This window comes from Ctenocephalides felis, unplaced genomic scaffold (genome assembly GCF_003426905.1).
Source record: "Ctenocephalides felis isolate EL2017-DRISC unplaced genomic scaffold, ASM342690v1 CF-g0.4_SCAFFOLD_01886, whole genome shotgun sequence".
Classification (NCBI taxonomy): domain Eukaryota; kingdom Metazoa; phylum Arthropoda; class Insecta; order Siphonaptera; family Pulicidae; genus Ctenocephalides; species Ctenocephalides felis.
The window spans coordinates 55,307,029-55,320,026 of NW_020538040.1; the positions used below are offsets into that span (position 1 = coordinate 55,307,029).

The 12,998-nt window shown below is 32.0% G+C and overlaps 1 protein-coding gene across 2 annotated transcripts in view; it reads right to left on the bottom strand.

Moving 5' to 3' along the window:
• LOC113377120 (tyrosine-protein phosphatase non-receptor type 13-like) overlaps positions 1 to 12,998 on the bottom strand; it is a 267,073-nt gene that overhangs the window by 5,527 nt on the left and 248,548 nt on the right. For both annotated transcript variants that reach the window (XM_026617326.1, XM_026617325.1), the window contains exons 6-7: positions 6,822 to 7,033; positions 5,205 to 5,363 (exon numbers count right to left, since the gene is read on the bottom strand). In XM_026617326.1, the coding sequence (XP_026473111.1) occupies positions 5,205 to 5,363; positions 6,822 to 7,033 (371 nt within the window). The remainder of the gene's footprint in view (positions 1 to 5,204; positions 5,364 to 6,821; positions 7,034 to 12,998) is intronic.

Here is a 12,998-nt window from a genome sequence, read left to right on the forward strand (position 1 = left end):
CGTTCATATTGACTGTTACATCAATTTACAATATTATTTATAACTATTGTAAAGGGTGAATACCACAACACCTCATCCGCCGAAAAAACGCGCGCGCCCTCGTGCGTTCACAAAAAAAGCATTTTCGGGTGCTTCAAAAAATGTTGTTGCTCATGCTATTACATTGTACAGATTTCTTATAATTACTTGTTTGGATATAATTAATATAATTTGAAGTTCATATAATCTTTCAAATACATTTTTTTTTCTTCATGAAATTTCGAAAAATTTAAAAAAATGTTAATTAAAAAAAATTCAAAAATTGTATTTATTGTAGAACAATATCATGATTTACAATTAAACATAATTTTATTTCAATGGTAATATTTTCAAAATTTCATGATTACAGTTGAGTTATATAACATCTTTATAATATTTCAAAATATGACATTTCATTGATTAATAACAATGTGAACAGTTTTACAATAATTATTATGACTTATGATTAACAATGCTCTTTTTTTTAAAAAAAAAAAAAACTTTGATTTCATTACATATAAATTTTCAATATTTGTGAAAAAAAGTTTGAGAAACTTTGGTTGTGACAATTTTATTTTAATTTATTTGTTTTTGATTTCTTTTTCTACATTTAATTCATATATTTCTTTTGTAACTTAACTTGTTTGTTGTCTATTTTTGACAATTGTTATTATTTCATTTTTGGTTTTTATATTAAATTCAATTCGCAAAAAAAAAATCATTCAGTTGGCATGTCCTTTGTCGTTGATCGGTATGGTCCGTCCTGTACCATTCGTCTCAACAACTCTGTATGCATCTTTAATAGAGGCATCAGTTTTTTGGATTTACTTGCGTAAGGATTTTTGTCTGTTAATATTCTAAATCGTAAATCGTCGTTTTGAATGTCCGTTGCGGTTTCATGTACTTGTCGTTGGATTTCTTTGATTTGGTTTGTTGATAACGAGTTTGGTAGTAGTTGTGACTGTAACTACCTCTGGTTCTTCAACTTTTTTGATCGTTTGTTTGTTTGAAATTCTGATTTTTGTTCGTAAAATCTTTGTCTGTTTTTCTGTTTCCTGAGTACGTTTCGTGCGTGTTGCAATTTGTGGGTCGTTTAAAATTTTGTCTTTCTGTTCTTTTTCGTTATTTGATTTTGTTAAAATTGGAACATTTTTGTCATGTGTTGCCTTGGTTGCGTCCTTGTCTTTTAGTTCCTCTTTGATTGGTTTTGTGCAAAAGTTTTGTTTTCATTTGTAACGAAACATTGTTGTTTTTGAAATTTATTTTCTTTTCGTCAGTTTTGTTTATTGAAAAATGAATTGGGAATTTGTGATAGTAGTTCACGTACTGTAATTGTTTCGTTTTCTGATGTTGTTGGTTTTGGGTCTTGGGTTTGGGAATTTGTGGTTTGTTGGTTCTCGTCACAGTTTGACATCTCTGAGTATGTGCGTCTGATGCATTTTCTGCATGTGTGTGGTAGGAGTAATAAAAGTTTTTGACATGTTGTAATTATTTCGATTTGTATTAAAATTTCTTCGATTTGGATTTCTACATTCAAAATTAAATGACTTGGTTTTTTTACATAGTTACAAAATTTTTGGTTTATTATTTGAATTAGCATTATTCTTTTTATTTAAGAAACATTGTGGAGCAATATGACCACGTTTTTTGCAAATGTAACATATTATTTATTATTTTGATTATTTCTGATATTTGATGAATTTTGACTAGCTTCTTCTTGCAAGCGAAGTCAACAGCATCTTTAATATCAGAAAATCGACAGCATTTTACTATGTTTTAGAGGTTCTGTTAAGCCATTTTCAAAAACTTTTACACTACTTGTTCGAATGTCACTTGTGTTGTTGTTGCATAGTCATGTCCTACTCTAATTACGTTTGAGTAATAATTTGTCGTAAAATTTCTTCAATTCTGTTTCCAAAACTTTTTACTGTTTCGTTGTATTTTCGTTTTAAATTATTTAATTCAATCATAAACTAGCAATTGGTCGTTTGACAACATATTCTTTAACTAACTAAATAACATTTTATCTTCCCACGTTTCAAATTAATAATGGATCTTTGCAAAAATTTGTGGGTCTAATTTTAATTTTATAACTGTAAGCAATTTTTTCCGTTCTGATGGACTCAAATCCACCGATAATGCATCGCAAGCGTAATAAATAGTAATAATGAAGATCATGAAGGTTTCCCATTGAAATTCGGAATTAACGCAATAGCAGTTTGAATATTTAATTTACCTTCGCGCGACATATCGACTAGTTCATTCATTTTTGAAAAGTATGAAAACTACTAAAACAGAAGCGCAAAAATTTACAAAAATATGTTAAAAATAACTTACTGACAATGAGTTGTATTCCTTTCTTAATTTAATATCCTTTTGGTTCACTCGAATTCACAATCACTTAAACTTTGTAACCTTGAACATGATTATATAACACTTTTTTCATAACACTTTTTATTTTATTTTTCACCTTTAACTTTTCACTGTAAATATAACACTTTGAACTTCTTGTTTTTTCCTTTTTCTTGATTTATATTATCTTCTTTCTCTTTCTTTGTTTCTTGATTATTAATTTGATTTTCTGTTTCTTCTTATTACGACTTCTCTCTTTTCTTTGTTTCTTGATTCTTCTTGTTACGTTTTTTCTCTTTTCTTACTTCTTGATTTTTGGAGTCCTTCACTTTGTAGTTTCCAATAATATTTCCACTTCGGTAAAGCTTTTTACCTTTTCTTGAATCTAATTATTGCTATTTCGGCGTATTTTTCTCAAATATCCGGTTTCCAAATATGCAATAATTCTATGTTCAAAACATGTTATGGTAAAATAATTTAGCATTTTTTTTTTAAAAAAATTCGCAGAATCCCAAGCTGCCACCAAATAAAATATGTTGTGCCCCATCCAGCGACTGAGCCCCCCAAATGTTAGGTTCTTCCTGCTGCTAAGTATCAAGCTGGTACCAGAATGTGAAATGGATCAGTAAAACAGATGAAGACTTTTGATGTTGACGTTTATTCATGATTCTGTACACTTTTCATATAATTGAACACTGAACTAAATATAACTCCATTGATTACTTTATATTACTTAAAATGACTGAATTTATTATAACTGGATTACAACTGAACTATATTGATCTTAACCCATACTGATCTTGACCCATACTAATACTGACTCAAACTGACTGTTTTATTGCATCATCCAGAACCTTAAATACTCCTTATCGGTATGACGCATTCCTTTTCTAGAATGTACGATATATGTGAGTCAGAAACGCTTTACTTGGTCGTCGGACACAGTTTGCGGTTTCAAAAGGGAATTTTACAACACTTGCAGGTTACTGCAAGCTTACAATGTAACTATGAGCAATACTAATTGCGTCGTTCATATTTGACTGTTACATCAATTTACAATATTATTTATAACTATTGTAAAGGGTGAATACCACAACAGTATGTATGTATGTATGTATGTGCGTGTGTGTATGTATGTGCGGATACAAATTTTCGTCGACGATTTCGGGAACACAGATCAACCGATTTGAATAATTCAAAAAACATTCGATTCGTATTGATAAGGAAACGTGCTGATTAGTTTTTGGCGAAAGCAGGTCTAGCCGTTCCGAAGATACGGGGCAAAAAGTGCCAAAAGCGGTACCTCCGTTTTTAAGAGAACGGAGCGTCCGATTTGAATAATTCGAAAAACATTTTACTTGTATTGACAAGATGTAGAATTGATCAAATTTTCATGGAGGCAGGTCTAGCGGTTTCGGAGATCTAATAAAAAAAGTAAAAAAAAATGCCATTCGGCGGTGAAAAATGATCATTAGACATATGCACATCAAATTATCAGATATTTTATAGAGATTTTAACAATGAGTATAATTTTTTTCTACATTTCTATGGGTTCCGTACCAATGCTTATGCGTTAGACGGCGGCGCGGCACTTGCGAGCTTTAACATTTCGTCTCTATGCAGTTCAAGCAGTGCGATTGCTTTGAAAAAAAGTTCAGTATTTCCAAAATATGTCAAAATAAAGAAAACATTTTTTTCAAAAAATTTTTTTTGTTTCAAAAAAAATTTTTTTTTCGCCAAAAAAATTTTTTTTTAAATAAAATTTTTTTTTTTTCAAAAAAAAGTAATTTTTTGTCAAATTTAAAGTTTCTCAAAAATCATATTTTTCGAAATAAAATTTTTTCAAAAATGTTAATCGTTTTTGAAAAAAAATAATTATTGGTACGGGAAGTTCCAGCAATTTGCCTTAAGGCACGATGCCCTAATTGCCTTAAGACAGAATTCCACTTACAGCTAGTTAAAGTTCCAAATTGTATATAATTTATTGATAAGAAACATGTCTGCGACAGATCGATAACGGTGAAACACTGTTTAGACAACGAATTCGAGTGATCAATAAATTAAAATAAATTAATTCATCCATGATGATATATAATATTATATATCCATAACAATTCACCATTAGCAAATCAAATAAATTATCGAGGCAAATTGAAATTTCAAGTTTTAAAATTTGTTCAAACGTGTTTTTCATTTTATTGTATTGGCAATGAAGGCGGCAATCTTCATATCATTGAGCTTTTACACAGAGCTACCCCGTACAGCAGTGGTGTTGTGCTAATATTTTTTTACCGGAACGCTAAAATTAATAAACCGGTTCTCATATATGTTTGTTCCGGTTCCGTTCGAGAAAAAAGAAACAAAAATCATGACAAAACCCATTTTATGTTCATATATATGTATGTTTATTACATTAATAGGAACGTTTAATAAAATTAGTTAAATTATGAATTATAAAATTCACTTATCAAATCATTTTCTGTATGTAGCGATTTTTTTTATAATATAACGCGTTCCGGGGCTCGACAAAACCACTGCCGTAGAGGGGGTAGCGAATTTGGATCGAACTTATTTTTCTCACTTCTAAAAGTAAAGTCTTCAATCTTCAATTAAAACTTATTGTCAAATCATTAGTGTAATAAGAATTGCAACAAATACATAAAATATAATAACAAATCAGTGTTCAATAAGGTCCACAGCTACAAAGGTTAAATTATAACCTAACAACCTGAGCTATCGAAGAAGAGATTTTAATAATTAAATTTTCGGATATTCGTGAAAATTTTCCATTCGCAACCTAACGTGTTCGTGTTTTGTTAATATTCAAGACAAACCTTAAATGAGTCCTGACCGCCGATCGTCCTCCGCTGTCGCCGTTCGCCGTCCGCCACCGCGCTGAGCAATCGTTCTTTTCGGACTCAGTAGGCGAGACAGCTCCCACGGGAGTCTGTGCGGAGTCTCTATATAATTTTAGCGTTACTTCATCTCCACATCTGAAAAGAATTTTCACAATATCGTTGAGAAATAGTTCTCAAAACAATTTAGGATGCAGTCTGCACTACACACGTTCTATTGATTTGATATTAAACTGATGAAGATGTAATATATCAAAAAGTCATAGAAAATGATAGTTGATACAAGACTGCGAAGCAAAATTTAAAGGGATTAAGTATCTCTATTTTAAATTACTATTTACAAATAGATTGATTTTATATAGTGCTCGAATAATGAATAGCGAGCAAATATATAATCTTAGCTATAAACATTGCGGGGCCCGAGACCTTTCCAAACGAATGCAAAATTTCGAAATCGGTTCGTGCGTTCTGAAGTTATTTCATCAGGAAGGAAAACCCGACTTATTTTTATATATATGTAGATTAGGATGGTCCTTAAAATGGTCATTTTCGAATTTCCTTGCTCCCAGGGGCTCAAATGGTTCCAAATAGATAAAAAACAATTCTCTGAAAGTTTTAGCTCTTAATATTAACGTTAGTTTAGATAGTAGAGCGCAATTCAATAAAGTTTGTATGGAAATAGCATGGAAAATTTTTCAAATTTTTTAAATATATATATATATTTACAAAGTTGACGCTCTGAACTCCTTTTCTTCAAACTTCTGAGACATAAATGAGGCTTACAGCGTTTGACCTAAACTGATAATGATGTAATATATCAAAAAGTCATAAGGAATGATACTCGATACAAGGTTTCAAAGCAAAATTCACAGATATTATTTTCTGTATTTTAAATTATTATTTATATGTAATAAATAGCTAGAATGAAATTTCCGCTGTCCAGAAATTGTTGAGGATCAAATACGAAATATGTTCTACATCGCATGAAAGTTTATTATATAAAATGGTTTATTATGAAAATATATTTTTTTTACAAAATGATGCTCTGAACTCCTTTTCTACAAACTTTTGAGACGTAAATGTGGCTTACAGCGTTTGACCTAAAGTCATTTGTATGCTTCTCTTAACCTAGCCAGGCAGAATCGATTCAGACCTCTTGCATATTTTAGGAACATTTTGTCGGAAGACATTTTATGTACCAAATAGTACTTTGCATTCAATAATATTGGAAAAGTACTCGTATATATTGAAAATTGTAAAAAAAAATATTCCAGGAAAAAGATAATTTATCTTATAATAATCATTTTCTCATAATGATGCCAAAGATAGACCAGCGAACTAAATTAGAATTTAGATATTAGAACTCAATTGTTTTTTTTTTCAGCTTTGGTGCTAATAATTCGCCATAACCATTGATATTTCTCATAGTATTCCTAATAAAGCGTATATAACATATAAGTACACCTAATCAATATTTTCATTATTTAAAAAAGAATTATTATTGTGATATACAATTAAGTGAATTTAGTTAATATATCAAACAAATTCCATGTAAATTTTTGAATTTTTTGAATATTAATTATCTCGATTACGCACCTTCGTAAGAAGGCTACAGCTTCTTCATGGCTAAGTTGGCACATTGACACTCCATTGACAGCCAGAATGCGGTCTCCGGGTCGTAAACGTCCATCGGACAGGGCCGGTTCGCGAACAAGGGCTCGTACGTAATGACCGAGTACGCTGTTGTCTTCACGACGTAGAGTAAAACCTAATGATCCGCTACGCTTTTTCATGACTATATCGAATTCCTGGGAATAAATTATTCGAAAATATTAATGTTGATAGATTTTATTTGTAAACATGTTCAGCGATAATGATTAAAAACATATTATAAAGTTACGATAATATTATGATAAAGCAAACTACTCGTATAGATAAATCAAACACTTACTTCTTCCACTGGATAATACTGATTCCACTTAAGCGTAAATATAAAATAAGTTATTAATTTCATAATATAAAATCAATGCACAAAAATATTGAAAGTGATTTATATTACATATAGATCTTACAATTTTTCATTCGCATTGTACAATTATCGAATTGATTCGATTACGTTATATTAAATATAGCTATTATCTAAAGCTATTACTTATATGGAAGTATGTACATCTTGCAGCGTATTATCGTTTAAGGGGGTTTCTAATCTAAAAGTTTTAAGAAATCGTTTTTCTATATTTTCAAAGTTTAAAATATTCAGAAATATGTATACAAGAGGATTTATTTTTCAAGATTAAAATTATTTCTGACAATATAGTAGTTTGCCCCCGATAGGAGAATCCTCTGTTATTTCACTGCGAAATTTCAAATGTATTTTGTTCAAAACCATTTTTTTCTGTACGATACACACTACTTCTCAATTTCTACTGAACCAATTTACTTGAAATTTTTACAGTCTTTTTTATAAACTTACCAATGCAAAATCATCATCCCCAAATTCCGATTTTTACTATTTTTTAAAAAAAATCGAGAATATCGAAAAAAATTTTTTATCGGTATTTTGTGATTTTTTCTATTTTTAACTTCAAGTTCATACTAATGCGATATTATTCTAGATAAATGAGCTTTTTTATCAGATTATTTGAAAGGCTATATCAGGAGTATAGTGACGTGCCAATTTTTTTACCCCCCAGTACATTACCAGCAAGAATAAAACTTTTTGATTGTTTTTAAATTTCAATTTTACATTCTTAAAATATTAATTGATAATTTATAAAAACGTATAGTAAAATATTATTCGCCTTTTTCACTGCTAGTCCAGTCATTTAAGCTTAAATTACGTAAGAATCTCGGAATTCGAGATACCCAGCTGTAAGTCTGTAAATACTTCTATATTGACACCCTCTAAAGTTGTCTCAAGACCTACATATGGTAATTACACCCTACCATATGTAGGTTTTGAGACAACTTTTAAGGTGTCAATACAAGTATTTACAGACTTACGGCGGGGTATCTCGAATTCCGAAGTGAACTTAGGGGGCGTCCATTAATCACGTGAGCTAGTTTTTAATGATTTTTTGACCCCCCTCCCCCTTGGTGATACATGGTGATATTCAAAATTACCCCTCCCTCCCCTCTCAAACATCACGTGTAGTTTTAGTTACGTGATAAAACTGTGAATTTTTTAATTTTTTTTTGAAAATGATTGATATTTTTTAAAACTCAGTTAAAAATAAATACACGTGATATCTTACTATACACACCTCCCTCCCTCCGTGATTTTTCGTGATTTTTTGTAGTGAGATGGATCATAATCTACTATTTACGAAAGTGCTTTAGATATTAAAATTTCGTTATATTTAAAGTAAATGATAATGGGAACTATAAAAACGATGCAATATATTTGTGGTGAAGTAAAGCTAAAGAATTTTTTATGCTGTTGTAGTATAAAATCAAATAGTGTAACGTGATATCGGATCGTTTGGCACGATATAAATATATATATAAATATATATTATATTAGAGTGGGCCAATTTTTGCATATTGAGGCACCTCGCTAATTTAACTTTTTACACATTTGAACAATATTGTAAAAAAAGCATAACTTGCAAATGAATTTAAAGCCAGCGAAAAATTTAAAACATTTTTAATTTAAAGAGAAAAAAATGAAAAATCTCATGAAAATTATATTATGACATATATCAAGTTATATATCATTTTATTCTTAATTTTATTCTGCATCTTTTGTACGAACAAAGTTTTTTCGTATCTTTTAACGGTTTCGGAGAAAATCGATGAAAACTAGTGAAAACTTGCATTAAAAAATCGGATTTTTTTTATAAAAAAAGAAAAAATAATATAACTACAAATAAATTTGTTTTAAATTTGTTTTTTTGTTTAAAAAAAACAAAAACTTTTAATAATGTCGTAGACCGTGTTTGGAATTATATACGTCGTATATGTTCGGATGTCGGTTTACGCCGGGTTCTGGACCTATTTATAAGTGTTCAACCTACTGTACAGCATATCCGCGGGCATGTGTCGTTGACGCAAAGACCTCTTATGCGAAAATAAAATATACAAATGCAATCAACTCAATACTCTCCGAGCGAGAATAAAAGTTGAGTTATGACGATGAATTTGCCCCGAAGTTTCAATCTAACGAAGGGTAAAGAGACTAAATAAACTGGGTCTCGGACCGCTAATGTTATATACGGACCGCCGTTTCGACGGTTGTTAAAGGTCTAGCCTCTGTGTAAGCGCAGAATTTATAAAAGTTGCCGGGTTTAGACCGTCGTGAGACAGGTTAGTTTTACCCTACTGATGAATTGTCGTTGCGATAGAATTTCTGCTTAGTACGAGAGGAACCGCAGGCTCGGACGTGGTGCAAAGCTACCATCCGTGGGTATGCCGAACGACTCTAGGCCATATCCTTTCTAGATAACAACGATATTTTGAGGAGTCTCGTGAGTCGAAAGACTCAATACAATGTGATTTATTAGGTATTCGGCGCACGCCGTTTATCGCACGAGCCATTTTAGCCGCTTTATAGCGGTCGATCATGGTTCACTAGTTCGATGTAGAGACTCGGAATCGTTTATAGACGACTTTAATTTAGACCGTCGTGAGACAGGTTACTCTGTGTAAGCGCAGAATTTATAAAAGTTGCCGGGTTTTAGACCGTCGTGAGACAGGTTAGTTTTTACCCTACTGATGAATTGTCGTTGCGATAGAATTTCTGCTTAGTACGAGAGGAACCGCAGGCTCGGACGTGGTGCAAAGCTACCATCCGTGGGTATGCCTGAACGACTCTAAGGCCATATCCTTTCTAGATAACAACGATATTTTGAGGAGTCTCGTGAGTCGAAAGACTCAATACAATGTGATTTATTAGGTATTCGGCGCACGCCGTTTATCGCACGAGCCATTTTAGCCGTTTTATAGCGGTCGATCATGGTTCACTAGTTCGATATAGAGACTCGGAATCGTTTATAGACGACTTTAAGGTACCAGGCGGGATGTTGTATTTGGTAGAGCAGTTACCACGCTGCGATCTGCTGGAACACAGCCTTTGGCTTGGGGATTCGTCATGTTGGCTTGGCGTCACCCCACGCTCTTAGAGCATAAGCCTTAAGCCGTCGCATTGCAGTATGCCACAATCAGTATGACTTGACCCTCAGAAAGTTGTACATATTGTACATGTGATACTTCTTTGGTATCTACTTAGCTATTTTGTACAACGTGCCTAAGTCAGCACGTTAGGCAAAACTTATCGGCATATTCCGATACTAGAAATATTCATTATTTCTTTAAATAACTATAAGGCTATATAATAGTTATAAAATTTGTGAGAGTTAACGAAGAGTATTTGTTTTTAAGAGAAACTTTTCGTATTTCTTACTATGAATATATGATATCTTTTATTTAATTCTATATAAGGGAGAATGTTTTTTCAAGTTCTTGGAAATGCGTACAAGTTACCAATTAAATGAAATGCGTACAAGTTGCTAATAAGCAAAGTACGTATAAGTTATCAATAATGGAAAATGCGTGCAAGTTGTCAATGTGTAAAATACGTGCAAGTTGTTAATGTGCAAAATACGAGCAAGTTGCCATTTTTATTTAATTTTTGTAATATACTCTAAATCTATAATAAATAGTAACTCAGCTTGACCTAAAATCTTGCTACAAAACAGGTTAAAACATTTCTCGGCATTTTAATATCAGTAACTTACGGGTACCGCGAACTACATCAAGTAAACTGTTAGGGGACATTAGCGAAGAAGCGTAACCTAGAATCTTGCATCGAAACAGGTTAAAATATTTCTCGGGTACCGCGAACTACATCAAGTAAACTGTTAGGGGACATTAGCGAAGAAGCGTAACCTAGAATCTTGCATCGAAACAGGTTAAAATATTTCTCGGGTACCGCGAACTACATCAAGTAAACTGTTAGGGGACATTAGCGAAGAAGCGTAACCTAGAATCTTGCATCGAAACAGGTTAAAATATTTCTCGGGTACCGCGAACTACATCAAGTAAACTGTTAGGGGGCATTAGCAAAGAAGCGTAACCTAGAATCTTGCATCGAAACAGGTTAAGAACATTTCTCGGCTTTTTGAATACGTGCAAGTTGACAATTATGTAAAATACGTGCAAGTTGACAATTATGTAAAATACGTGTAAGTTGTCAATGTACAAATACGTGCAAGTTGATATTTCTATTTAATTTTGTATCATACTCTAAATCAGTAATAACTTTCAATCTACAAATATTTCAAATCTTTATAACAAAATATTCAGTATTTATACATATTATTTCGCAAAACATCCGAAAAGTTGCCATAGAGATAACTGACTTGAAGCGCGATGTATCCGAAAAGTTACCATAGGGATAACTGACTTGAAGCGCGATGTATCCGAAAAGTTACCATAGGGATAACTGACTTGAAGCGCGATGTATCCGAAAAGTTACCATAGGGATAACTGACTTGAAGCGCGATGTATCCGAAAAGTTACCATAGGGATAACTGACTTGAAGCGCGATGTATCCGAAAAGTTACCATAGGGATAACTGACTTGAAGCGCGATGTATCCGAAAAGTTACCATAGGGATAACTGACTTGAAGCGCGATGTATCCGAAAAGTTACCATAGGGATAACTGACTTGAAGCGCGATGTATCCGAAAAGTTACCATAGGATAACTGACTTGAAGCGCGATGTATCCGAAAAGTTACCATAGGGATAACTGACTTGAAGCGCGATGTGTCCGAAAAGTTGCCATAGGATAACTGACTTGAAGCGCGATGTCCGAAAAGTTGCCATAGAGATAACTGACTTGAAGCGCGATGTATCCGAAAAGTTACCATAGGGATAACTGACTTGAAGCGCGATGTATCCGAAAAGTTACCATAGGGATAACTGACTTGAAGCGCGATGTGTCCGAAAAGTTGCCATAGAGATAACTGACTTGAAATTTTGTTCTTAGCAAAGAAATATTAGAAAATCTCGAAAAAATTATATGAACACACTTAACCATTTATATATCATTTTATTCGTAATTTTATTCTGCATCTTTCGTACGAACAAAGTTTTTTCGTATCTTTTACGGTTTTCATGTTATAGAGCAATATGTGTAGATGTTAACTTGTCAAAATGCAAAGTGTGGCTAGGTTGGAGCAATACTCTTCACGATTCGATATTTCTGTAAAGAAAACATATAAAGTATTATATATCGTTAGAAAGGTCTCAAAATTCTTAGTTTTTTTCCCATATATCGCAACTTCGAATTCCGAACGGTGTGGCCTACAGGCGAGTTGCCGTCGTAAAATTTCAGGAAAATCGGAAAATCTCGAGAAAATTATATGAACACACTTAACCATTCATATACCATTTTATTCATAATTTTATTCTGCATCTTTCGTACGAACAAAGTTTTTTCGTATCTTTTACGGTTTAAGAGAAAATCGAGGAAAACTGGTTTGAACATTTATTGTAAAATTAGAAAATTTAAACAAATAATTATAAAAAATAATATAACTATATATAAATTCGTTTTATATTCATTGAGATCTATAAAAATCAATAAATACATAATTTTATACAAAAGTTAAAAAAACCCAAAAAACACCTAAAAACTCAATAATTAACTATAATTCATATTGTCCATATATATAAAACTGTTTGAACATCTAACAAAATTTTCGACAAAATTTTTCTATCATAAGGGTTCGCAGTTCGAAATTTTCCCAGACTTTTGTCTTGACGATTCA